At 42.3% G+C, this 27,051-nt stretch overlaps 1 protein-coding gene across 1 annotated transcript; it reads right to left on the bottom strand.

The window, feature by feature from the left end:
• On the bottom strand, nucleotides 1-26,082 carry LOC114612657 (cytochrome P450 4V2). The gene is made up of 11 exons (XM_028757641.1): nucleotides 25,869-26,082; nucleotides 21,599-21,711; nucleotides 15,663-15,748; nucleotides 14,445-14,635; nucleotides 14,010-14,079; nucleotides 11,059-11,185; nucleotides 9,238-9,423; nucleotides 2,989-3,091; nucleotides 2,068-2,202; nucleotides 1,792-1,971; nucleotides 1-478 (listed from the first exon to the last, which is right to left on the bottom strand). Exons 1-11 carry the CDS (start codon nucleotides 26,080-26,082, stop codon nucleotides 306-308), a joined length of 1,578 nt encoding a protein of 525 aa, XP_028613474.1. The 3' UTR covers nucleotides 1-305.
• Nucleotides 26,083-27,051: the final 969 nt, after the last annotated feature.

Below are 27,051 nucleotides of genomic sequence, written 5' to 3'. Positions count from 1 at the left end.
TCTGTTATAGTTTTTGTTACATGTTTATTTCAGTGATAACTCAGGTAGCTAACAGTGCCCTTGAGACAAAGAGCAGGTGTGACATGTCATCCATGTTAGTAACAAACATACAAAAACTCTCAATGATAGATTGTGTCCCAAGATCAGTAGGGACAAGAAAGAAAAAACACTAGGTCTGAGGATTCAGAGTTTTCAACTCATAATCTAAAAATTGCAGATGCCATGTTTCTTATGGAATGATCTTCATCATGCTAAGGTCCCAGCTTGAGGATGGAGTTAGGGATCATCAGAGCTTGAGGATGGAGTTAGGGATTATCTTCATGCCTCCTCTTCAGCTTGATCCAGATGCCATTATTTGGCCTAAGAATCAAATCTCCAGACAGCCCGAGCTCTTCTCTCTTCTGGTTGGATTCTACCCAAAACTGCCTCAGGATACAGGCAAGAATGGTCTTCTCCTCCATGACAGCAAACTTTTGACCTTGAAGTAAATGTTAACAGCATTACTTGAATTGTAGACACAGCTGAAACGTGAGATACAGAAGCTACAGGACGGTCCCCAGTCACTTCACATCTACATAGGCCACAGAACAAAATCCCCAAGAAGGAAGACTGCTAAGACTGAAGAGTTCTGGGAGTCCTTTTTGCTCCCACAAGAGTCAAATTATCTGTAACAACCAGACAATCTCAGCTTTCACAGCACCATGGACATTCCGATCTATAGACTCTGTATCTATGGATTCAACTGACCATGGGTTAAAATACTTTTTAAATTACATCTTTACTGAACATAGCCTTTTGTCTCATCATTCATGCCCTGAGCAATACAGAACAATTATTTTACATAGCATATATATTGTCATTGTCATTTACATAGCATCCTAATTGTCATTAGGATGGTGGGAATCTGGAGATGATTTAAGTATACTTGAGGATATAACTATGTATTCACAGGCAAACAAATCCCAGTTTATACACAGGATTTTGCATCCTCAGATTGGACTTTCTAAGAGGTCCTGGACCAAATCCAGTATTAGATGGGTATCAGAGGACACCTAGGGATGACACTTCTCACTCTTTCCATCTTTCATTTGTTTGCTTGATAAAGAGTCTCACTGTGTAGCCCTGGCTGGCCTTGAACTCAAAGAGATTCCCACCTGCCTCTGACTCTTTAAGTATAAGCCACCACATCAGGCAACTCCCAACATTTTATACTACGAATCTATTTAGAGATAGGATCTTTAAGTTAAAAAAATTAACATTGCATAGTTAAATTTAAATGAGTTAAATGAAGTCATTAAGGTGGGTCTCTGTAGGAACCAAGACAGTGATATTTGACATGCAGGCACACCCAGAGGAAAGACCAAGTGAAGACACACAGAAGGAAGGCCACCATGTCTAAACTGAATGAGAGAAACCTCCCAAGACACACTGACACCATAGCCTGCTGAACAATGAGAGGTTTAGTTTCTATCATTTTGAGCCACCTATTCTGTATTCTGTCTCACAGAGATCAACTGTTTCTGCCTCCTCATCACTGTGATTATATAGGCACACAATACCCAGCTTTAAATGCCATCTAGGGACGTACTTAGGTACACTTGCATAGTACCAACTGAGCTGCCTCCCCAGCCCCTAACAATGACATATTAGAATCATAGTGTAAAGCAGAAGAGAGCAGAATCCTTTTCAAAGCCTATTGCCTATGAGTAACATCACACAGTGCTTCAGTGATTCTTGTGAGAAATTATCACATGGGCCTGAAAGGTGAAACCCGCGTGCATGGATACAAACCAATACAGTTTCTAGGTCCAGCCGAAAATGGCACATAGGCATAGGGGTGGCGTCCTTGAGAATTTTCAGGAAAGAACCGCTCTGGCCGGAATTCCTCAGGATCTGGGAAGTATCTGGGGTCTCGATGTAGTGCATAGGGAATGATGATCGCTTCCGTTCCCTTTGCAATTCTGTAACCGGCTGTCAAAGTAAGCAGTGTGTCAGGACACTGGAGCCAGACAGGCATCAGAAATATAACTTCTGCCCCGCCCCCATGCCACCATTAAGACTACTCACCCACTTCACAGTCTTCACTAAGGCTCCGGCCAAATAAAGGGACAGACGGGAAAACACGGAGAGTCTCCTTAATGACACAATCCAGATATTTAAGTTTCTTCAGGTCTTCCAAGGTGACAGGGCGCTGGGATCTTCCTGGTTACAGTAAATGTATAAAATGGACAAAACAAACACACTCTATAGCCTTAGTAAGGTGAGACATCAGGGCAATACAGAACCACAACACAGAGTGTCAAACGTCCACAAACAAAGCAGAATTTCTAATATCATGAACAACCAAATAAAACGAAGCACTGTGCCAAGTCAGAGAAACCAGAGAAGCCAAGGCCATCTCCAGTTTTACTATGTTCATAAAGTCACATTCCAAAAACAAAGGTCATTTATTCAGACAGGAAGTCAAATGATGACTGCCAGTGGGGGGTAGGGGTAAGGAGAAGAGAGATGAATGAGTGATTAGCATTACAGGTTTCCTTCAAGGTACTAAAAATACTTTAGAGATGATAGTGCTTATTGTGCAAATCCCCCTGCTGCATCACTCTCTGTGTCAGATGCAGTCACACGAAGAACCCTCCCTTTACCCTCATAACCAGCTCCACCTGCCCACACAGCATCTTCTTGACATGGCTCAAGGCACAGACCAAGACACTATGCTGTAGGTACATGTGTCTGGGTCACCTACTCAGCATCAGCGCCATTGTGAATGGTCTCACTGATCTGTGTGTCCTTAGCTTCTACTCCAGGACCTGTCAGGACATTTGTCAAATGTCTGCTAGGGAATTCACTAGGCCTTGTCAAAGAGACAGGTAAAGGCAGGAGTCCAACACCACTGCTTTTCTGTGTTTGGCAGTGGCGTCCCTAGGGATCAAGAATGACCATTGCTTTTGTGGTCCCCTACAGAGCTAACAAAGGGGCCCAACATACCAAACACATCATCCAGCTCCTTGTCCACTTTCCTCTGGACTTCTGGATTAGAACCCAGTAAGTATAAGGACCAGTTTATTGCAGCAGCAGTTGTATCATGGCCCTGTAAATATAAAAAGGAGGCGTTTAGAATCACAGTCCCATTGAGGTATGAGTGAGGAAGAAATTGAACGCAGTCTTCTCCTCACAGCTGCAGTGTGACTGACAAACCTAAATCACTGCAGCTGCTCACCTCATTGAGAGAGATCCAACAGTTTCTTAGCTGGGCAGAAGTGGCACACTTCTGTAATCCCAACACTTGGGAGGAGGCCGAAACAGGAGGATTGTTGTACTGGTTAGGTTTTATTGTCAACTCTACACACACGGGGAAGAGAGAGACTGAGGAATTGCATTCATCAGATTGGTCTGAAAACACATGTGGGGCCTTCTCCTTGATGAATGATTGATGAGGGAGGGCCCCAGCCCATTGTATGCTGCACCATCCCTAGCCAAGTGGGGCTGGGCTATACAAGAAATGTAGTCAAACGTCAGTGGAAGCAAGCTGCTGAGAAGCACTCCTTATGGTTTCTGCTTCAGGGTTCTGCCTTGAGTCCTTGCTTTGGCAGGCCTCCTCAGCCGGTGCAGACCACCAAGGGTTATTTGTGGGCTTCTGAGCATGTTCTCCCATGGAAAATTTTGGCTATCGGCCAATTTAATACTTGGCTAGTTTCGGGCAAAATGCTTAGCATTTTGTAGAAATTAATCTCCATAATTCTAGGAAATATCCACTGCTAGCATTCATAGTTTAGAGATTGAAAAAAAATAAATAAATAACTTCCCAAGGAAGTGAAAGCAGGAAGTGACCACTAGGCCTGATGACGAATCAGAGGCTGTACCATTCTGTTGTGAGACTCTGGTACAGCCTGTGAGGAGTCAAGTTGCCATTGGGACAGTCAGATGTTCCACCAGCTCCATATTTCAGGCCTTCATCTCTTTCCTCCTCTCCTCTCACTGGGCTATTTCCATACACCTGCAAGCCTTTACTAAGCAACTCTGGAGGACATCTAAGATCCAAGTGCTATTGCTTGGCTGCCTGCTAATTCAGGTAAGGAAGCACTCCTAATAACTCAGTGGCTTCTCTTAAATATAAAGGTATAACCCCCATTCAAGCATATGGGAAAAGATGTCTCCTGAGCTTCCTATGAGGGAAGTCAAACATGCCAAGGACTTTACAGAAGCAAGCACCACAATGGCTGAATCATTTAAGGACCGGCACCTGAGGCATGAAAGCCTGGAGTTAACAGCCTGCATCCAGAGCATGGAGGGTAGCGCAGTATTATAAATGAACATGGTAGGCTTCTACTCAATACAACGTGAACAATATCATGTAGAGGGAGGTGTCGATTCCCTAATTGGTTCTTGATTGTGTCAATAAAGGAAGCGGAAGCCAATTGCTGGGCGAAGGGAAAGAGGTGGGACTTTCGGGTCCCAAGAGGAAGAGAAGGGAGGCAGAGAGATTGTCAGACCAGGCTTTGGAGCGAGAAGGACCCTGTGGACTTGTAGATCGTGGGGCCCCTAGAGATTGTAGCCTCTGCAGCAAGCGGGGCCAAAGAAGATGGAGGGAGCTAGTTGATAGGATTAGGGCAGGAAATTCTCCACCCAGCCATTGAGTTATCTGACTAGTTTTAAAGTAATAAAACTGTCTAGTGCTTTCCATCTGGAGCGCTAAGGTGGGCAGCAGGAGAAAGGGGTCAGCCAGGGTAGTTATCCAGTGGAGCGCAAACAGCAGCTCCTGGCGTTCTCGGGAGAGGAACCAACTGGTGGCTTGGCAAAGCTAGCTGTGAGGGACCATTGGCGGAGCTGAGTGAGACCAGCCGAGGCTGATCTTGGAGCCTAGCCTAGCTCGAGCAGAGCTTGAGAGAGGGCAGAAGTGTGTTTTTAAAAAATTACACGCAACAATATTAAGACTTCGAAACATGTTAGAGCTGCAGGCATGAGATTAGCCTGGCTGTTTTTACAAGAGGGAAAGGATGGTTATTGGTGAGATCTAGATGTATATGTAGGCTTGCAAATATACATATGTTCATATGTATTGTGTATATGGATACATAGGTGTATATGTTGCTGTGTAAGAACATGGGCAAAGTAGAGATGGTGTGAGATGCTAATTATGTATTTGCTGCATGGTTCTTATATGACTTCTATGATTGTTGTGTACTTTTAATAATTTAATCTTCATTGCTACTCCATGAAACATACGCTAATAAAAAATGAATAGAGAGTCATTTTTTTAAAATAAGAATGGCCCCCATAGGCTCATATATTTCAATGTTTGGTCACTGGAGTGTGACACTACTTGAAAGAGATTAGGAGGTTTGGCCTTGTTGGAGGAAGTATGTCATTGAGAGTGGGCTTTGGAGTTTCAAAAGCCCAAGCCAAGCCAAATCTCTGTTCTTCCTGCTTCAGATCTGAATCTAGAACCCTCAACTACTTCTCCAGCGCCATGTCTATCTGTGTGCTGTGATTTTTCCTATCATGATGACAATGGACTAAACCTCTGAAACTGTGACCAGCCCTAGTTAAATGCTTTCATTTACAAGAGTTGTTATGGTCTTGGTGTCTCTTCTGAGCAACAGAACACTGACAACTGGGCCTATCACCGAGTGGAGAGCACTCATCTTTTATGCCCAGGGCCCTTAGCTCAATCCCTGTGACTGAGAGGAAAAACAAATACTAAAGTCCAGTGGCCCAGAAAAGCTAGGTCAAGTGCTTGAGGCCACACTTCCAGTGCATTGGAACTGTAATTTGGCGCCAGAACCCACACACTTAACATTTCTCTGCCTTTTGACTAAGATGTCTATTTTCCCCCTTAAGATGTCATTTTAGAAAGTCATGTATGAGTTGCCTTTTGTTGCTATGATAAAATACCATGATCAAAAGAAACTGGGAAAAAAGAGTTTGTTTTGATTGTGGTTCCACAACAGAAGTCCAAGTGCTTTGAAGCTAAAACCCAACATAGGATTTGGTATTTGGCCTGCTGTTCTTTGGTCTTGCTTTGGTCCAGTGTTTCATGACTATGTACACATTCCTCTATTTTGGAAAAGAGTGTACATTTTTATGCTATTCTAGGAAATATGTAATTAGTGTCCTGAGTTCACATGAATCACAGTTAAGAGGCTGTCATGAGTCATAGAAGAGACTTCAGACTTTTGAACAGTAAGACTGCTAAAGGCTATAGGATTTTGAAGTTGGAATAAATGCATTTTGCCTCATGAGACGGCCATGACTCTGTTGGACAAAGGAGCTGAATGCTGGTGGTTTGAACAAGAAGTATCCCTGATCAGCTCAAGTATTTGAACACTTGCTTCTGGGTTGGTTGCACTGCTTCTAGAGGTCATAGGGCATTTAGGATGTGGAGCCTTGCTGGAGTGTCGCTAAGACGGGCCTCTCCCAACTTGGATTTTACCCTCTCAGCTACCTATCAGATAAAGATGATCAGCCAGCAGTTGTTTTTTGTTTTTTTTTGTGTTTTTTTTTGGAAATTGAACCCATAGCTTCACACATGCTAGGTAAGTAGTCTACCATGAGATTCCCTGGCCCTGGCCCAAAAGGAAAGTTTTAAAACCATTAATTCATCTAGGTCTCTGTTTACCACACAGAGAAGCCAGTTAGAGCTGGAATGGTTGGAGGCATTTTACTGGCACAGATCCAGAATAAGAATGCAGGTCTTCAGACCCTTCATACCACTGTGCACTCTGACATGGTAGAACTCCTCCCTAGAGAACAATGGATGAGGCAAACCCATTTGCATATTGCTGCCTTTATTGTCTATGTTTTTAGGGGTCACCATCTGGAAATTAGTTCCTGGACCAGTCATTAGATAGTTCTCCCCATAGTTTTCCTTAAGAGTTTTACAGTTTCATGTCTTACAGTTACATCTTTGATCCGTTTTGAGTTCATTCCTGTGTAGAGGGTGGCACGGGGCTCAGTTTCTATCCTTCTGCACGTGGTTATCTAATTTCCCAGACATTGTCGAATGTAGGTTCTTCCCACTGTGCATTCTCAGCATCTCTGTCAAATACTGACTGATTATAAATGTAGAATTACTTTCTGGATCTCTAACCCACCCATTAGTCTCTATATATGTTTTTATGCCCTAACCATGTTGTTTCAGTTACTATAGCTTTTAAGTGTATTTTTAAAGTAACCAAATGACTTCTTTATTCTTTTTTTTTTTTTTATGCCCAAGACTGTTTTGACTTTTCAGTGCCTTTTATGGTTACATATGAATTTTAGGCTTGGTTTTTCTAGTCTCCAAAATAAGTTATTGGGATCTTGTTAAGAAATCCACTGACAATGAATAGCAGGGACGCTTATCAACTGGTAATAGGATTTTAAAATTGTATGTATAATAAAATCATGTACATTCTTTTTAAAATTAGGGTATCCTATTATTTGTGATAATATGGATAAAACTTAGGAAGCATTATGGAAAGTAAAATAAGCCAGGACAGAAAGAAAAATAATTCGTAATGGTCTCATCAGCATGTGGACACTAAATATAGTTTAACTCACAGGCATACCCAGTAGAAAGACAGTTGTCAGAGGATGGCTGGTGGCTGGGGGGGAGGATGGGAAGGAGAGATGCTCAACAAACACAAATCTCACATGTAAGCAATGAATCCTCATGACCTATAGCACAGGTTTGTGGCCACGATTAATTACAATGTATTACATACTCCTAAAGAGTAAAGTTTGGGCCTGGAGAGATGGCTCAGCAGTTAAGAGCACTGGCTGCTCTTCCAAAGGTTCTGGGTTCAATTCCCAGCAACCACATGGTGATTCATGACCATCTATAAAGGGACCTGAAGCCCTCTTCTGGTATGCAAGTGTACATGCAGAAAGAGAGCTCAAATATTTAAAAATTCAAATCCTTTGAATGTTCTCACTCCAGAATTGGGTAGACAGGTTAATGAACACGATGTGCACATTCCCTAATGAGTACGTGTATCAAAGTGTGTCACACTGGACTACAAAACCATAAACGATAGGTATTTACCAGTTAGAAATGAATTAAGAATTTGAAATGAAATCAGGAGCATGGATCCTGCATCCAGATAGCAGGAGGCAGAGCAGCCAATGCAACGCAAGACACAGCATTCAAAGGCCCTCTGGAAGCCCGTGTACATTTTCTTAACTTCCACGTGCAAGCTATTGCTACATCATAGGACTTTCTGAAACCTTAATTTCATAATCTGCATGTAGAAAGCTTCACTCTCTGTGATATTCTTATAATAGTTGCAGTATATTTGCAAGAAGTGTTTTTAAGAAATATTAAAATGCTAAAACATAATTCCATTAGAATTGCAAACTGGTAAGATTCACTTTGTCTAAAGCAACCTCATAGCGGTAGCTCAGGGCCAGACTTGAAAAGGAGACAAATGGGCCTGTTTGGGAGGTTAAGAAAGAACATAAGGCAAGATAGGGAACTGAGGACAACGTGAGACTTTGTGTCTTCTTAGGAAAAGTCTGGAGATCCTTAAATTTTCTTAATAAAAAAAAATTATGTATTGGTCATCATCCTGTTCTTAAGTTTTATAATTTCTGATGATGATATTAAAATTTTCCAATTATACTAATACTGATTTTTTTAACGCATGCCAGTAACTCAAAGGGTCATTGAAATTGGAAATATTTTAAATTACATGTATTCATGTGTGTGCTAAGCTAGAGTACATGCATGTGCATGCGTGTGTGTGTGTGTGTGTGTGTGTGTGTGTGTGTGTGTGTGTGTGTGATGGCACATGCATGGAGGTCAAAGAATGACTTGTTGGAGTTAATTCCACCATGTTGGTTGCAGTGACTCAACTCTGGTGGTCAAGCTTGGTAGCAAACACTTCATTTCCTGAGCTGTCTTGATGGTCTCATTTCTGTGGAGGCTTTTTTGTTTTTTTGATAAGATTGATTTTATGTGTATTTGTGTTTTGCATGAATGTGTGTCTGTATGAGAGTACCATATCCCTGGAAGTAGAGTTCCAGACAGGTGGGAGCTGCCAGGTGGGTACTGGGACTTGAACCCAGGTCCTTTAGAAGAGCAGCCAGTGATCTTAATTGCTAAGCTGTCTTCCCAGCACCCTGCCTCCGTTGCTTGCTTGCTGCTGTGGTGCTGGGAACGGAACCTAGTTCTTGTACATTAAGCAGGTGTTGCAGCCATGGAACATCCTGAATTGTGAAACCCAACAAGGAAAATTACCTGACAATGAAAGTTACCTCAAACATGAAGGTGTCAACTTCCTCTCGGATATCTTCGTGGCTTAATTTGTTTCCTTCCTCATCAGTCGCACTCAAAAGCAAGTCAAGGAAAGCCTTGCGTTTATTTTTGGAGGGGATAGGACCCCTGCCAGCACCCATCCGTTCTTCCTCTGCCTTCTTTTCATTGACCCGTTCAGCAATGACCTGTAGGATTTCAATAATGTTGAATCAAAACTTGCACTTTTGGTGAGACAATGGTTCATTTTCCTGTGAAAACATGCGGTCTTCTTTAATCCCCCCCCAGTACTTTCCCAGTTCTTTATTTCAAGGACAACTTAGGCTCTTGTGAAACAGCACCAAAGCCTCTGGTTAACACTGAGGATGTCATGCGGTGAAACTCTTAACTACAAGTGGAATGACAGTCAAACTCAGAGTTTTTAAATACTATTTTTTTGCAGTCTTTCTAACAGGGTGATAGAATTGCTGTCTGGTAAACAACCCTAGGAGAAGTAATGAGGAACAGTGCAGACGGGAGGGAGAACCCAGCTACAGATGACATTGATTCTAGGATGGTTACACCAAGTTATGGAGAAAGGCAATAGCAAGCTAATGACCCCACAGCTGATGCTCAGTCACCCTGCATGCTTGCTCTTCAGTGAGCCCAGTATGCTCTGCCCTTGAGTGCTCCTGTGACTGGATCCCCCGCCACTTTCAGGTCTCAGGTGATAGCCACACCAAAGGTCATTTTTGCTCATGTATGCTCTTGTCCCTAACACTCTGCAAGCACCTGACTTTCCTTCATAAGCCCCCATTGTGCTTATTACATGACAGCCATTGTATGTTGCCCTACAATCTCAAAGCCATCAATCCACTTAGGAGAGCCTGCCTTTGTGTATTGATTTTCTCCCCAGATCAAGAACACTGGCAAGCATTCTAGAATGTTCACTACAGAATGTACAGATGTATCTAGAATGATACATCCGAAAGTGTTTATATCTCAATATGTGTTTTTCAATATTTGCAAAATGAATGATATTTCCTATGTAGTTCAGAATTCATTACTTATTGTTACTGATGTTGATGCATGACATTTTGGGGGGAAATGTAATTATAAAATGTGACCTGCTTCTCCTGCTACCTGAAGCTTGTTCTGTGGGCAACTCTAAGCATTATCTCATTCACTTAACATCCACGTGATCCATTGGTGGCTTTTCCTTATCACAAAGAAGAAATCCCAATATACTTCAAGCAATAATTACGGGAAAGAAAGGAGATATTCAAACAGGAACATTCAACACATTTGAATTGTATTTTAATGTATAGTTTCAATTAAACTTTACTCTTTGATAAATATGTCTTCAATCCAAAAATGAATCTTCTTTGCTTAAACACAAAACCCTTATCTCCTCTTTATTTTTCAGTTTGGAAAGAAAATAGTACTATCAAAATAATTTTCACTGGATTCTACTCTGCACTGAGTTAGATGTTCTTTCATCTGAGAGCTACTGCCTTCCCAAAACGTTTTCCAAGAGACTTGTGCATGGATCTCCATCCCTTCCCTCTCTCATCCAGAACCCTGTTGGTTAATAAGCATTCAATCCTTAGTTGTTCTTTAATTGTTGTTATAGATGACCAACTCCCCTAGACGACTCTCTGAGACGGTAGGAAACATTCTTGTTTAATTCATTTCTCTATTTCCAACACTGGGTATAACACTTGACGGTCAGCAAATATTTCATTAATGCTATTTGAATATGTCATTTAAATGTAATATTGATTGTTATATTTTATATTTCTATCCAACGTAACTCACACACACACAACACTGACACAACTTACATTGTTGGTGAAAGTGTGTAGGGTCTTGAGTCCCCTTTTGTGTTCCCATCCTTCTTTAAACATGAGGTACCAAAGGTCAAGCCAAAGCCAAGGCATCTTTATTCTTCTATATATCATATCACTCATCCTATAAATGGGATGACATCACTTTTTATATCAGAACATTATCTCCTGACCTTTGGTGCCTGGCCTTGATAAAGGTAATAAATGAAACATTGTTGTTTAATCTTCAGTGCTTATAGAGATCCACGTTTGATGCCACATGGTGGAATAAGAGACAACTACACATACCATGGCACTGAAACAAATAATAGATGTAGTAGAGAAATTATAGAAATCGGCTATGAACCATCCAGATGGGCTCTGGTCAGTACTTTTGTTTCTACAGTGTGAGTTCACAACTTCCCAGGAATGTTAGTGCATTTGTACCAGAGGTTTAGTTGAAATCTGCCTTTCTTTAAGCTCTCTACTCTCACCCAGCCACTCTTTTGAAGTCAGTGAGATGGCTCAGCAGGTAAAGGACCTGCTACCTGGCCTGATCACCTGAGTTCTAACCTTGGGACTCACGTGACAGAAGGGAAGAACCAACCGTAACAAGTTGTTCTCTATTTTCACATGGGCACCAGGATGCATGCACATGCACACACATAATAATTTAAAATGGTGTAGAAAAAGAAGTGGTCTTTGACAAGAAATCACATATTAAATAGCAACCTGCCATGACTCTGTTCCCAGCACTTTCCTCTCATTTTGAGTGACAGGGCAGACAGCCCACTTCTCAGCCTTCTTTAGAACAGCCTCAGTGACAGCTCTTTAAAGGGGCCTTTCCCGGGCAACTAGAAATTAGTAACAACTAGATATTTTCTTTGTCAACAATTGTTACAGTTCCTAGGTTTCTATTTCTTGGTTCAATCTCCCGTGCTATTCTGCTATCTGTGTCAGTTTAAAGCTACCTGGTAACTGTGTGGTGGCTGCTTGATTGTAGCTGTTCAATTAATAGTTGAAATTAGCTGAACAATGAATTAATATAGTGTAAATCAAATCAAATCAAGTCCCATTCCCACCTCTTTTTTTCTCTAAAATGAAATATATTTATTATAATTATTTATTGAAAAAAGGTTTCTCTGTGTAGCCCAGGCTGTCCTGGATTTGTTCTGTAGATCAGATTGGCCTTGAACTCACAAGGAACCTATCCATCTCTGTCTTTGTTTCCCCAGAATTGGATTCAAGTCATGAGCTTATTTATTTAATATCTATGTATCCTTGAAAACATTTATATCAATTTTATCTCTTTCTCCATTTTGGAGATTTACTTTTTAAAAAATTTTTAAAATTGGATATTTTGTTTGTATTTCAGATGTAATCCCCTTTCCCCATTTCCCACCCACCCAGGAACCCCCTATCTCACCCTCACTCCTCCTTCTTCTATGAGGATGTGCCCCACCCACCCTCCCACTCCCACCTCCCCACCCATGATTTCTCCCACATTGGGGCATCCAGCCTTCACTGGACCAAGGACTTCCTCACCCACCTATGCCTGACAATGTCATCCTCCCCTATATATACAGCTGAAGCCATGGGTCCCTCCCTATGTGCTCCCAGGCTGGTGGTTTAGACCCTGGGAGCTCTGGTTGGTTGGTATTGTTGCTCTCCCCATGGGGCCACAAACTCTTCCAGCTCCTTCAGTCTTCTCTCTCATTCCTCCATTGGGAACCCCATGATCAGCTCAATGATTAACTATGAGCACTCGCCTCTGTATATTTCAGACTCTGGCAGACCTCTAAGGAGACAGCTATATCAGGCTTCTGTCAGCATGCACTTCCTGGCATCCATATCAGTGTCTGTCATTGGTGACTGCACAAGGGATGGATACCCAGGTGGAACAGTTACTGGATGCCCCCTCCTTCAGTTTCTGTCCCACACTTTGTCTCCATATTTGCTCCCATGAGTATTTTGTTGTCCCTTCTAAGAAGGGCCAAAGCACCCACACTTTGGTCCTCCTTGTTCATGAGTTTCATGTGGTCTGTGAGTTGTATCTTAGATATTGCGAGCTTTTGGGCTAATCTGCATGCTCGGTTGAAGAGGATGACCTGCCCCGAATAGAAGAGGACTGGTCTTTGGTCAACAGTATACAAGTAGCTTCGTTCCTCTGCTAGAACCTCCAAACAAGCTCTCAAGGTCCATTCCCACCTCATAATAGATAATTCCAACCACTTTTAAGGTTAAAAAAAAAAGCTGCCTTGATTGCAAAAATCAGCACCCATTCAATGTGGAAGAGAAGAAAGAAAATAAATGGTATCAAAAATTTCCCAGTAGAAAAGAAAAACACACACTAAACAGTGATAACCACTGTTAGCACTATGATATAGATCCTCTAGAGAAGTGATTCTCATCCTTCCTAATGCTGTGACCTTTAAATACAGTTCTTTATGTTGTGATGACCCCCAACTATAAAATTATTTTGTTGCTACTTCATAACTGTAATTTTCTACTGTTAAGGATGGTAATGTAAATACCTGTGTTTTCCAGCAGTCTTTGGTGACCCCTGTGAAAAGATTGTTCAACCCCCAAAGGTGTGGCATCCCGCAGAGTGTTCTAGAGTGTTCTTCTTACAAATAAGTTATATATAGTAATAGTTGCTGTGCTATTAACATCTTTGGTCATTTGGTATCAAGATGCAGTTGGAGATTTTAAATTTCTGTAGCACTCAGATATACCATAACTTACATTTATAACAAATTCCCTGTTTCGAAAGTTGACACTACTGTTATCAGCTGAGGTTTTTGTTTTAAAATTCACTTCAAACACTATGAAAATGCCACATGGAGAGATGTGATTAGCAATGGTTTTCAAGCTCAGATCAGCAACAATTTTAAGGAAAATGAGAAGACCTTCCCCCTCCACACGTACTTATCTATGCACTGTATGGACACACACACACACACACTCACCTATACACTGTACGGACATACTCAGAATCATCATTACTTTGAGCTCCAATGTTCTTCCCCATAGCCGTTTCTGCGAAACACAGATGAGAAGCACCAGTTGACTACTCAGTCAGCTTGTGTCTGCTGGGTGGCAAGGGAGACTGAGACATCAAATCCTGTTCTGTTCTCTTTCGTTTGCTCTTCTCTTCCCTTCTTCATCTCCTACTTCTGGTTCCTGTCATCCTTTCCCCTTGGACCTTTCAGGCAAGGGGACAAGGTGGTTTGCTCCGGTCACCCCTTAGGAATGGCTGCTGTTTCTTGGGGAGGTTCATATCAGTAACACCACCCTGAGGGATCCTGGGTCTTTTCTAGTCAGTCGTCTCTTTTGTCCTACCCATGGAATCTTGATTTCTATTTAGCCATTTAACATCCATGGCCTAGACTGATCTTACTCACCACAGATTATATCCAGAGCACAAAGAGTGACGTGAAAGAAGCAGTTAAAGGCTTCTTGGTTGACGTGGTTTTCAAGCTTATTAACCAATATATTTGCTTGCTCGTTCATGACATCCAAGAAGTCCTCCAGAATCGTAAAATGGAAAGTGGGCGTTAGCATCTTCCTCCTGGTGCGCCATTTGCTGCCGGTACTGCAAGCACAGCACATGAGTATCAGTCCACCTCCTGGAGCTGCGTTTGCTCCCAGTACTGCAAGCACAGTACGGCATTATCGATCAAAGAGGAATAAATCCATGGTGTGGCAGCCATGAACCCAGACCAGTCAATACAACTCACAGCATCTCAATGATCTCACTCGAACAAGAAAAATAGACGTATGTGAGCTTCTCACCTATGCCCGCCCCCGGTGTAGATATTTGGACCTTGTTCTATGATGTTAATAGCTAAAATTATTTTCATAAAATATAAAATGTTGAGACAATTTTGCCCATTTCAAAGAGGAATTTCTGAAAAATCAGTTACTCCCCTAAGCTTTATTCTTCAGGTACCCACCTGCTCCATGACTCGACCTTAATTTCTATGGTTGGAACCTTGCAAAATAGACTATACTAAGTGCCTTTTCCAGGATGAGTCCTCTCTTGGGGAAAGAAACTTATTTCCAGGTGCCAGATCAAGGCTGACTTATGTACTTATCTGGGGTTGCCTGGCTGTGCTGCTAGCTTCTCAAGGCTCCCCTGTACCACATATGTTCATGCATCTGCAGACCTTCCTCCTAATTCTTGGGGTGCTTTCCACACTTATTAACTTGTAACTTCTGGTTGTAAGCATGCCTGGCTAGGAACTGTCTATTACCATGGCTAGAGGTTACCAGACACTTGAAGGCTGTCTTTCAAACAATCAGACATTCTCTTACTGTCAACTCTTAAACCCTGGAACAAATAGCTGAGTTGTCTATCTAATATATCAAAGTAGACCTGACCTCCAGGACTTCCCAGCATCCTTCTGTCCCCAGCCCAGGGTCTACCTGCCCTTCTTTGTACCTTTGCCCCTTTGGTTCCTGCACCTGGTCCCCCTCTCCTCACATGGCTCAGGGGCGTGTCAGCTCAGGATTCTCCCAGATGTCTCTGCCTCTCACTATGCTACAATAAACTTTCTCGCCCACCATACCTAGGAGCAGCCACATCCCTTTCTTTTTCTTTCCTTTGTTCATCCACTCACCTTGTAAGAAGTCCTAGTCCCAGCCATGGCTGCAGGAACTTGTACAAAAACGATTTATCAATTTGCTTCGAACTGGCCAAAACCACCTTAAGAAGAGATTTTTTTTAAAAAATGAGGGATTTAGACGTGAAAACGATTATTAGAGGATAGGACCATGAGACCCAGGACACTGTCTGCTTTTCAGACCAATACTTTATCAACCTTTATTATCCTCAGTGATTCATTTCATTTTTCTGCCTGAAAGAAATCGACTCAAGAATTTTGAACATAAATAAGTTGTCATTCAAGCCTGGGGACTAAATGGAGTGAAGGAAAATGAAAAGGCGAATCCCCGGGTTGTCTTTGGCCTTTGTTTTCACCATGGGAAATTCTTGTCTCCTGAATTTGCACTTACGCACGGCACTTAATGACTGCTTATAGGAACTGGAGCTAAGTCAACATTAAAGCCAATTTATGAGCTTTTAAAGACTGGTCAAAAGTATTGTCCCTGGTGTCCTGACCATGGGACCCTTGATTCTGAAACATGGGGAAAAAACATTTCACTCTTTAAAACCAAATTAGACTAGCTACACAGCCTTATCGGACAAAAGGGGAAACTTACAAAAAATGAAAGCAAAATCCCACTTCTTATTGAACCACATATGTAGTGGGATAGTTTCCCCGCAATAATGCTCGGTCATTGGCCAGTATGAAAAGTAGGCGGAGTGAGGAAGGGAAGGAGAGAGAAGGAGGAGGAAGAGGAGGAGGAGGAGGAGGAGGAGGAGGAGGAGGAGGAGGAGGAGGAGGAGGAGGAGAGAAGATGGTTGTGGATGTACGTGTGTCTCTAGCAGTCTAAGGTAGTCATAATATCTAGGTTAGATAATTGGGCAACAATTCTAATTGTGAGGGCATCTTGTTAATTGAGCATTTCCAAATATATAATTCTATTGGATAATCTCTAAGCATTAATAGTCTTTGTTCTACCGGTACTGTGGGTATAGCGGCAATGGTCTGGGCTCAGTGGAGCATCTCGGACAACATGGTGGATTGACAGAGCCAGCCACCATGCTGGCATCTCATGGGTGCCAGGGCCTGCGCATCTAGCTATCTGGAGCCCAGATTAGAGCCGAGGAGCAGCAGGAACATGGCAGCTGCCCAAAAATGAGCCGGACTGGGCGCCGTCTTCTAAATATTACCCGCAACACACATACACTTCCTGGTCCCAATTCTCCATCCTGTTTGACCCTACCTTGCCCTGCTAGTCTACCCAGAGCTAAAGATTTGCCTTTACTTGAAAACAGTCATGCTCCACACAACCTTGGATATAAGATGTGAGCATGATGTTTCTTTGCTGATACAAATTTAAAAGCTTTTAGAAGTCTGTTTAATCACCTTTTTAAAAAAAAGATAACCTTTAAAATGAAGACTTAGAGATTGTGGCTCAGCAACTTACCAGTACATTGATTAATAAATAAAACAGTCTAACCCCACAAGTGCTTAAAATGATGTCCCAGATATGAATCAAATTCTGGCAATAGCCCTATGGTTGACTACTCCCACAAACTCCCTCTCCTGCTGTGGTCCCTCAAAACAACCATGTTGTTATTGATTTAAAGGTTTGTTTGTTTTTCCTTTACACATTGGTGATATAGGGGAAAAATGCCTTTCAATGCCCACTCTCAATTGTCTATCACCGATGTCTCAGTTTCATTGGAAAGTTCTGCTTCAATATGATCAATACCCTTACCTCTGCCAATGGTGAGAAAATAAGGCAATACTCCCTACTTAACACAAATGTCCTAAGACTTATATAAATTTCATTTTATGGAGGATGCCTTACTAGCCTCTTCCACTAAAGATATAAATCTAATTGTTTTAAAAGATTTACAAGCTTCATGATAAAACTTCCATTTACAGCTCACCCCAGGCAAAATCCAACTCACTGTTCCATGCAGCAATCTTGGATATATTGTTACTAATTCTTTCATTAAACCTCATCAATTAGTGCCCCCCCCCGCCTCCCAAGATAACTTCAACAGCTTTAAAGCACTATCAATTAACTTTGACCTTCCATGGAAACTCCCAATGTTGCTCCGTCTCACCGTTTAGTGAGAAAACAAAAAGGACTGTCTTAAACTCACCTCAGATGGCAACTTCTCCTATCGTGCAGCGGTTATAGCTGTTAGCCTACGCCTTGGGACAACAACCCACTTTCTTGACGATGAGATTTATGTCTCTATTTTTCTTTCACCATGCCTCTTTCCCTTACAGCAGCCATCGGACGATTAACCATCCCTCATCTGTCATTTTAGGATGGCTATTTCTTTCCTTAAACAAAACCTTTTGCCCCAAACCAAGAAAGAATAACCTTTATTCAACAGGGCTGAACCAAAACAATCCATTCTTCCAAATCCTAAGACACACTCAATTTCTTCCTTCCTTCCTTCCTTCCTTCCTTCCTTCCTTCCTTCCTTCCTTCCTTCCTTTATTTATTTCAGACCTCAGAAGAAGGGGAAATAACATTTACGGGGTTTGGGGGACAAATTTCTCTTTGCTTCTTTCCCATAAAGACTACATGTGCAATCGCATCTCTTCCCACACAGACATTTTTTCCCATAAATACACATCCCATTTCTCATATGAGCACTGACCATTTTCTCAGATGGAGCCAACACGTTAGACAAAAGGGGCCATTGCATAGCACCATGATGTTGGACTGTGGCACTCTCCTGTAAACCCTATAGGAACCAACACCCAGCCAGCAAAACCCTGTGCTGCCCATTCTGCTGCCTGACATCTCCATGATCAACCTTCCAGTCTCTTGACTATTTCTCTTTGTGTGGCTCAAACCATCCCATGTTTATTTCAAGACTCTTTCTTGTCATCACTATCTGAAACGACCCTCTAGACAAATTCAATATACTCTTATTCAATCCACACAGGAGTAACCGGCCCACCACAGAAGAAAGCCATCATGCCATCGCCTGTTTGTGCCTTTTCTTGAACAAGCTGCTGCTTTCCGTTCCTTGTTTCACTAAGAGGCTGAAGCTTTACAAACATAATTTCAGTAATCACAGACACAGTTTCAGCCAATCATCCAGTCATGTACCAACTGTCCGTCACTGGGCCCCACCATCCCAAAAGGACTTAACTTCCATGGTCTTTATCCTAATGCTCTCTGGCAAACAAATGTAGCTTGTGTGTGTTTCTTTGGTTCTTACAAATGAGTTCATGTTTACATTGACACTTTTTAAGCCTTTATCTTTGTTACTGCACAAATCCACCAATATGGTAGAACTATTTCTAGTTACCTATTACCTGCCTTCTCTGTAATGGGGGTCCCCAGAACAATTAACACAATTAACACCCTACTGGTTCATGAAAAACTTTTATCTCATTTTGCCAACTTGGGTCATTTATGTCTGTCATGGCAGTCCATATAACTGTCAAAGACAAGCCATAATTAAATGATCCCATTTATCATTCAAAACTCAAATATATAAATGAAAAGTGGGAATAAAGAATTTCTTTATTTCTCAACTCCCCTCCCTAACAGGTGTGGGTAAATATTATTAAGAAGCAAAAAGTTTTTAAAAACCAAATAAAACAACAACAACAAAAACCCTCCACGGTTTTATGTAAACTCCCTCCAGAGTTCATCAGGGATCTTCGTCCCATTCCAGTCATTCACTGGGGCTAAGGCGCCATGTCTTTGCTTTCTTCCTACAGACCTTCTCTGGGCCTCAGCATGACTGAGAAAAGCCACGCCATAGGCTGGCACCAGAAGACCATAATCTGACAACAGAAGAGGGACTCTCTCCGAAATTTAAAAGGCATTCCACCTTTGCCAAGAATCACTAAAACTATAGTAATGCCAGTTCAGGCCAGTCCTCCAACATATTCCAATATTACCAACCAACTATCAATGGCCTCTTTGATTGACATGCCCCTTAATTAATAAAACAAAGGGCTTAGGGCTTTAGGAATAGTTTTTCTAGGATTCCTGCTTGTAGTTTGCCCTTACAAATCAAACGTTCATCCCATCTGTAACAAGCTCATAATGTGACTGGAGATCAGTTATGCTATGTTCTCACCCTGTGTAAGAGCTGTATATTCTGCCTGCTTAGAATGAACTGACCTTCAAGAAAAACAATGGGATCAATCGTACTATGCCTTGGACTCCCAACGTAGTTAACTTCTATAAGCTTGTCTGAATGCTTAGCTTGAATGTATCGTGTTCCCTAATTTTTCTTCATAAACCACTCATGCCTCTGACTCAGAACAATGTACATGTGCCTAAGATGTGGCAGCTAGACCTAAGACCATTCCCTGAAAGCAGCAAGGCTTTGAACGCAGGATACAACACACACACACACACACACACATGCTGTTGAAAGAAGCATGCGGGTAGACATTGATGATGTCTGACTGTGGCTTTATGTGCTATTCTGAGTTTAAAGGGGTAGAAGAACAATTTTTTCACTTTATAAAATTCTATAAAATATTAAGACAAACGTTCCTCACTTTTCTCAATACTATAGTCACCGAGCCGTTTCATAAACGGAGAGGAAAGCCTCTCTGGGGGTTTGAACGAGAGTCCTCTCCAGAGGCGCATACATTTGAATGTTCGGTCATCCATAGGTGGGACCATTTGAGAAGAACTAGAAGGTGTGACCTTGTTGAATGAGGCGTGTCATGGAAAGTCAGCTTTGAGTTTCAGAAGCCAACTCCCAATTAGCTCTCTGCCTGATTCTTGTGGATTGAGATGTGAGCTCTCAGCTTCTACTTTAGCAGCATGCTTGCCTGCTGCCTGCTGCCTGCTGCCTGCTGCCTGCTGCCTGCTGCCTGCTGCCTGCTGCCTGCTGCCTGCTGCCTGCTGCCTGCTGCCTGCTGTCCTGTGCTCCTCCCCCTCCCCCTCTCCTCTGCCCCCATCCCCTGTCCCCTGCCCCTCCCCCTCTCCTCTGCCCCATCCCCTGCCCCCTGTCCCCTGCCCCCTGCCCCCTGTCCTTTGCCCCCTCTCCCCTGCCCCCTCTCATCTGCCCCCATCCCCTGTCGACATCCCCTGCCTGCCCCTGCCCCCTCCCCCCATCCCCTGCCCCTTACCATAATGCTCATGGACTTTAACCCTCTAGCACCATGGAGCCCCAAATTAAACTCTTTCCTTTAAAAGTGATCTTGGTCATGATGTTTCATCACAAGCAAAAGAACTAAATAATTAAGAAAACCTCTGTTCCAGACATCAGGTCAGAAAACTAAGACTCCCGGCTCACTCTTGGGCAAACAACACCAAAGTTTAGTTTCTTTTCTTTATGCTCCATATCCTCAGTACAATAATTAAGTATATCATTGATATATTATGAGGCCCTGAACACCATGATGAAAACACCCCTATTTTATTAGTCATGAATTTTGAACTCTTAAAAAAAAAAAAACTGTGCCTGGTACATGAGGCTTGGTGCAGGGTCACTGTGCTAGCTATTTAGGTAACTAAGACAGGAGAGTGACAGACAAGTTCAAGGGTAACCTGGACTATCTATCAGATGAGGTCAAAGCCACTTTGAACAACTCAGTGTCTCAAAATTAGAAGCTATAAATAGACCTCAGTGGACGAAGATTTGCATGACATGCAATGGTGTTAGATTTAATCTTCAGTACAAAACACTAAAACCCCAAAATAACAACAATGATCTCCTTCAGAAATTTCTTTTAAAAGCAGAGCAAGTATACTGAGACCTAATAAGAGATACACACAGCCATGGGGAGTTATTCTCCCAGGATTGCAACCGAATTGCAACAACAAATCACTGAGTAGCCTGCACAATGCCTCGCGAATGTAATGCTCTTTGGAGAGAGTGCGATGAAATTGGAAGATGTATTTGTTCCTTGTGTTCTGATGAAATTCTTGTATCAGAGCCTATCCCATGAACTATCTATCCAGTGTGATCTTATACACTCACCTCTACATTCTCCGCCTTATAGAGTGCCACCAGGGGCACTGGACCGATCCAAAGTTTAATGACTGGCAGGTGTCGAAATTCTTCTGTGTACTGAATTATCTGCTGAAAAAATTCTGGAAGAAAAATGTTTCTGTCTTAAACTCAATCAAGACTAGAATCTGTTCAGTGAATGGGACAGACGTTCAATATCTCCTTTCAGCAAATACACAAGACGTGTTTTATGTCACTGTTAGAGGAAGCTGGAGAGGGTGTGTGAGCTCGCAGGAGTTGTACAACATTCCTGTAGCTGTAAGGTTATTTAAAAAAAATGCTATCTGTCCTTCAGATAAATGTAACAGTGATGTAAGTTATTATAAGATACTTATTAGGATTTGGTATGGTAAAATGTACATTCTTAATAAATCAATGCCCAATACCATGGTCCTGTAAAAAAAAAATAGTAAAACCTGGCTTTGGCCCAAGACTCAGAACTTGACATCTGAACCATTGTATCGCACTTGAAAAAGAGACCCCAAATGTCTCAGATAAAAGTATTGTTGAAATAGCAGGGGAAGAGCTGGAAAGATGATTCAGCCAGTGAAATTGTCTGCTGCCATGCATGACAGCCTGAGTTTGATACCTGGAATTACAGGATGGAAGGAAAGAGTTGGCTCTAGGTGGACGCCCTTTGACCTCTACACATGCACTGTGGCATAGCATGCATACACATACAAATACACGCAAACTAACTAACTAACTAACTAACTAACTAACTAACTATATATATATATAATTTTTATTTTAAAAGTTTAAAAATTAGAACTGGAGAAATGGCTCAGTGGGTAAAAGTACTTACTACTACTTTTCCTGAGGACCCAAGTTCAATTCCTACCACTCCTAGCCGAACACTTTAAATATAGCTACAGGGGATTGAACATCCTTTTCTGACCTCCACAGACACCTGCACACATGTGCCATGCATTCACAGAGATACACACATATGTATGTACATATGTATGTGTTGAAATATTTTTAACTTGTGGTCTGTATCAAATCATTAGTTCCAAAGCATTCTGGTTTACATTAGCATTATGCCTGCTTGGTCTGATGTGATGGAGAGTCAGCAGTTTTTGAATCTGTGGTTGGTAGGCATCCAAAAGTTGGGCCCTACTGGGATAGCTTAGATGCCAACTGGAGTCCACATGTACTGAGAGTGAGGTCACTGAGGCCTGAATCTGGACATTAGCCACAGTATAAAAGTCACAGCCTCTTGCATAAGGGACAGTGTCACTCAGATCAGAGGTTGTGTCTTAGTAGGTTCTGATAGGCCCAATTTTGCTGAGCTCATGCTGAGTACAAAGGGCCTCAATAAATGCTTGATTGGCAATTAAAAGGCTTATTGTAAACAAGTACATCTTAGATGAAGACCCAGTAATTTGGTCCAGATTATATTTTAATCCTAAAAAGAACTGCAGATGTTATTGCTCTAAACAAAATGAGTAAGAACAACAATAAAGCCCTTAGCACAGAGAGTTCTTAGCAACCTTCCAAGCAAGTCAGTTTCATAACTGAAAGTTGGGCAACACTTCTCATCCTCCAGTTCAGTGCTTGTAGACTGAATACGTGATCCCTTTGTGAGGGGCCATTCTCCCTCCTCAGGCTTACTCCAAGGAGAATGACTTTAAGGAATCCCAGCAGCACAAAGTTTCTCTCAACTGGTCTTAGTCACTGAGACGTCTACAAAACATGAGACTTTCCAAGGGTAAAGTTGGAGGGGTTCTAAGGCCAAGAATTTTGATCCCAAGCATTTATAATCCCAAATGAGGGAAATCAGGAAAGATCAAAATATCTAAAACCCAAAACCCTGAAAATAAAAATACAGAAACATAATTTGTGAAAATGTTAGAGAAAGACATTTCCTTAAAATTATGGAAAGTGATTTACTGCAAAGACTGTTGAAAAAATAAAACAAAATAAAGTAAAAATGCTAGAATGCTTCAGAGGCCACTCTGTGCGATAAAATAAAGCAACAATAACACATGATTTACAATAAAAACACCTGGACATATTAACAAGGATCATGAGCAGATTAACTGTGTTCATAAAGAAATGGTTCAAAACCTAAAATGTATAAACACATATCACTATCACTGTAATTGTGTGCACCTCCCTGAACCATTGTTAGCATCTGAAGTGTCATGAGGACAGATGGGGACACAGAATTCCCTTGGTGAGGAAATGCAGGGGCCAAAGAGCTGAGGCCTCGAGGCTGTCTTTTGTGGGAACAGATCTCTTCATTCCCCGACAGTGCCTCAATGTTCTTACACACACACACACACACACACACACAGACATTCACACACACACAAACTCACACATACACATACATACACACATACACACACATACATACACACACATACACTCAAACATACACATTCACACGGATATATGCATGAACACACACACACTCCTACACACACCATGCACAATGTTTCCTCAAGAAGTCAACCTTCGGATAATGTATTTGTGCTGAGACAAATGTGCAAAGACAATGTCTAAACTGAGTTAGAAGCCTTGAGTCTTTGAGCAGTCTAGACTGTCAGAGGTAACAGCAGTGATGGCAAACGAAATACTTGCATAGAAAACTGGGGAAGAGGAAGCAGCAAAAGCCAGGGGCTTGCCTAAGCAGTAAAGTCTGAAGGCTGGCAAGCCCAGACTTCTGATGACCAAGGTAACTGAAGAAAATTTCAGAGAGACACGTTTGCTTTCTGCATTGTGTCTTCTGTACTCAGGGTGTTAAGATTCTGCTCACGGTAAAGATGAGTTTTTCTTTTCTGGGCCACTCAGATTCACTAATCTCCTTTGAAAAACTATTTACCACACACTCAAAATAATGCCTTACTGGGTCCTGAGGTGGCTAATTTTACTTAACGTGATAGGACTCTCTGTATATAGCCAGAGACACTGAACTGTTTCCTGAGATTCTGGCTTTCTACGGAAATCACCCTTTTATTCACCACTGGGCATTTTGGGTTTTGTATTTTCATCTTCCGTGATTTTTCACAATGAAATGGTTAGGACATACTCTCAAGTGTCAGAGTGGAAAAAGAAGTTAGCTTTCTTTTGAGTATTAGTCAACTAAACAGCATGGGTTTGCTCAGATTTCTGCTAGATAGTATTTTGGTACAAATTTTCCCATGATGTCCCATGTTATTCAAGTTAAGTTGTTGTGACAGTTTTTGTCCAGGGTCACAGAAGTGGTAATAAAAGGATCTTAAGAAGATTTAAATGTCCCAGCATAGGGGAATGCTAGGGCAGTGAGGCAGGAGTGGGTGGGTGGGGGAGCATCCTAATAGAAGCAGGAGGAGGGGGATAGGATAGGAGGTTTGCAGAGGGGAAACCAGGACGAGGGACAACATTTGTAATGTAAATAAATTAATTAACTAAATAACCAATAAAAATTAAAAAAATAAAATGGGATGCAACTATATTTTAAAAAAAGATTTAAAATGGATAGTCAGCCTGTAAAACAACTATTAATAGTTAATCTGAAGAAAAGGTGGGCTCTGGTGCAGTTTCTTTTAAAATGTGCCATCTGGAAGTCTCTTCTCAGTTCTGGGTGTCTCAGCTTACACAACCGTGAAAATTAACTGTTAAGACTGAATACACTATCCCTAGCAGAGAACCACAGATACCACTACTCTTAAGGACTTTCTGACTTAAGGTATTTTTTTAAAGCAATAGAACAAAAATTTTCGCATAAAACGTCTTTTTAAAAAGTATTTCAAGTTTTAAAAATAGAAAAAAACAACAACAAAAACCTCTCCAATAAGTAAGGTTTTTGAAACTAGCCACATAAATTTCCCTTAAGCGCCCGACAGTAGAGTCTCCTGAAGCGCCCTTGAAAAGACTTCCTGAGGATGATCGAAATACAAAGGCCAGGAGGATTTTAACTGCATATTGATCAAGTTTTACTTGGAAACACACACATATATGTTTGCTATGTTCATTATAGGATGACAGACACAAAGCAATTTGGCAGGCACCAGAGTGGAAGCCGGAATCGGGAGAATTAGGAATCGATTTCCTAGGAAGTGAAAGATTTCTTCTTTCTTTTAGCTGCCAGTGCTGAGTCTGAGGGTCTGAGGGATGTGTGGACTTCAATTGTGGCAAGATACAATTGGGAGGGAGGAGAAGCAGTCCATTGAAGGCTGACAGACTTCTCAGACTGACAAGGAGCCTAGCAGCCTTAGGGTCTGTGTAGACATTACCTTGTACAAACACATACCTGTGTTGCTGGGCTTCATATACAGCGCGTGTCCCACCAAGGGGTAGGCGGGAGCCACCGACGGGATTGGCCGCATCTGCTGCCATTTCCGCGCATAGCTTACCAGCATCTGCAGGATGTTGAGCAGAATAGTGGCGCCGGCCACGGAGACCGCGCTCGCTGCGCCCCAAAGCAATAGTTTCTGCCCGCTGAGCCCTAACCACAGCCACAACATCTCTCTGATTCTCCTCTTCTCTATGGGTTGCCAGTGAGAGGGTGACGATCAGGGTCGCGGCAGGGTGCAGGGGAGGGAGGTCTTTTCTTTCTCCTCTCCGATTCAGGGGACAAGTTCGGAAAGTCCGGGATGTAGGAGCTCCAGGATTAGCGAGAGGACCCCTCCCGGGAGCACACCAGCTTCTCTCAGATCTTCCTGCTCTAGAGCTGGGAAAATCTGTAGCCTCTGCTGCCAGGCCCTGGGGACAAACTTTCAGAGGCTGGCAAATAAAGCGCCACAGGTTTGTTGTGATGCCCTGCAGGAGTCTGCGCAATACGTACTAGCAACTGGGGTTCAAGGCGAAAGCGAAAGACCGGAACAACTTCTGAGCTCTGAAGTTCAGAATGCACGTGAATGCTCTCGGTGTGGAAATATGACGACGGTAGGGGAAGTCGAATTTAGGGTAGCTTAGGGATGGAGAAGAAACTAGAAATTCACATCACCAGTTCCGGACACCCTGGGGCCTGCTAAAGAGGGCTGTTTTAGGATTTTGCAACTCCCTTGCAGTGTGGAAGGATTACGGATCTCCTAAGCAGTCTGTTTAAAACATTCAAGTGAAGAGTTCTTGGTGTCGAAAGACAGTCTTTGGAATTCTAAATTCATTAGCCCTTGCGCAAACCTATATCATTTGCTGCCTTGGGGCAGGGCTGGCTGCCCAGGGACAAGGGACACACTCAGGCCTCTGCTTTAAGGTCAGGCACAGCAACCACCGTCCCATGACCTAGAAATTTAGGGAAGCCACAGATCCAGTGAGTGTCAGCTGACAGACTGAGTCACCAGAGCTGAAGGAGTCTAGGCACTTCCCTAAATATTCTCTGATCAAGGGAAGCCAAAATTGGAGAGAACAAGGATGGGGGATCGGTGGGGTGTTCAGAAGAGGATGGAAGAGGGCGTGCTATGAGGAGAGTTGGAAACAATAATTAGGGCACA

Source organism: Grammomys surdaster, unplaced genomic scaffold (assembly GCF_004785775.1).
Source record: "Grammomys surdaster isolate TR1022 unplaced genomic scaffold, NIH_TR_1.0 126178, whole genome shotgun sequence".
Lineage (NCBI taxonomy): Eukaryota > Metazoa > Chordata > Mammalia > Rodentia > Muridae > Grammomys > Grammomys surdaster.
The sequence above is the reverse complement of the archived record's forward strand: the minus strand, read 5'-3'. Positions and strand labels throughout refer to the sequence as shown.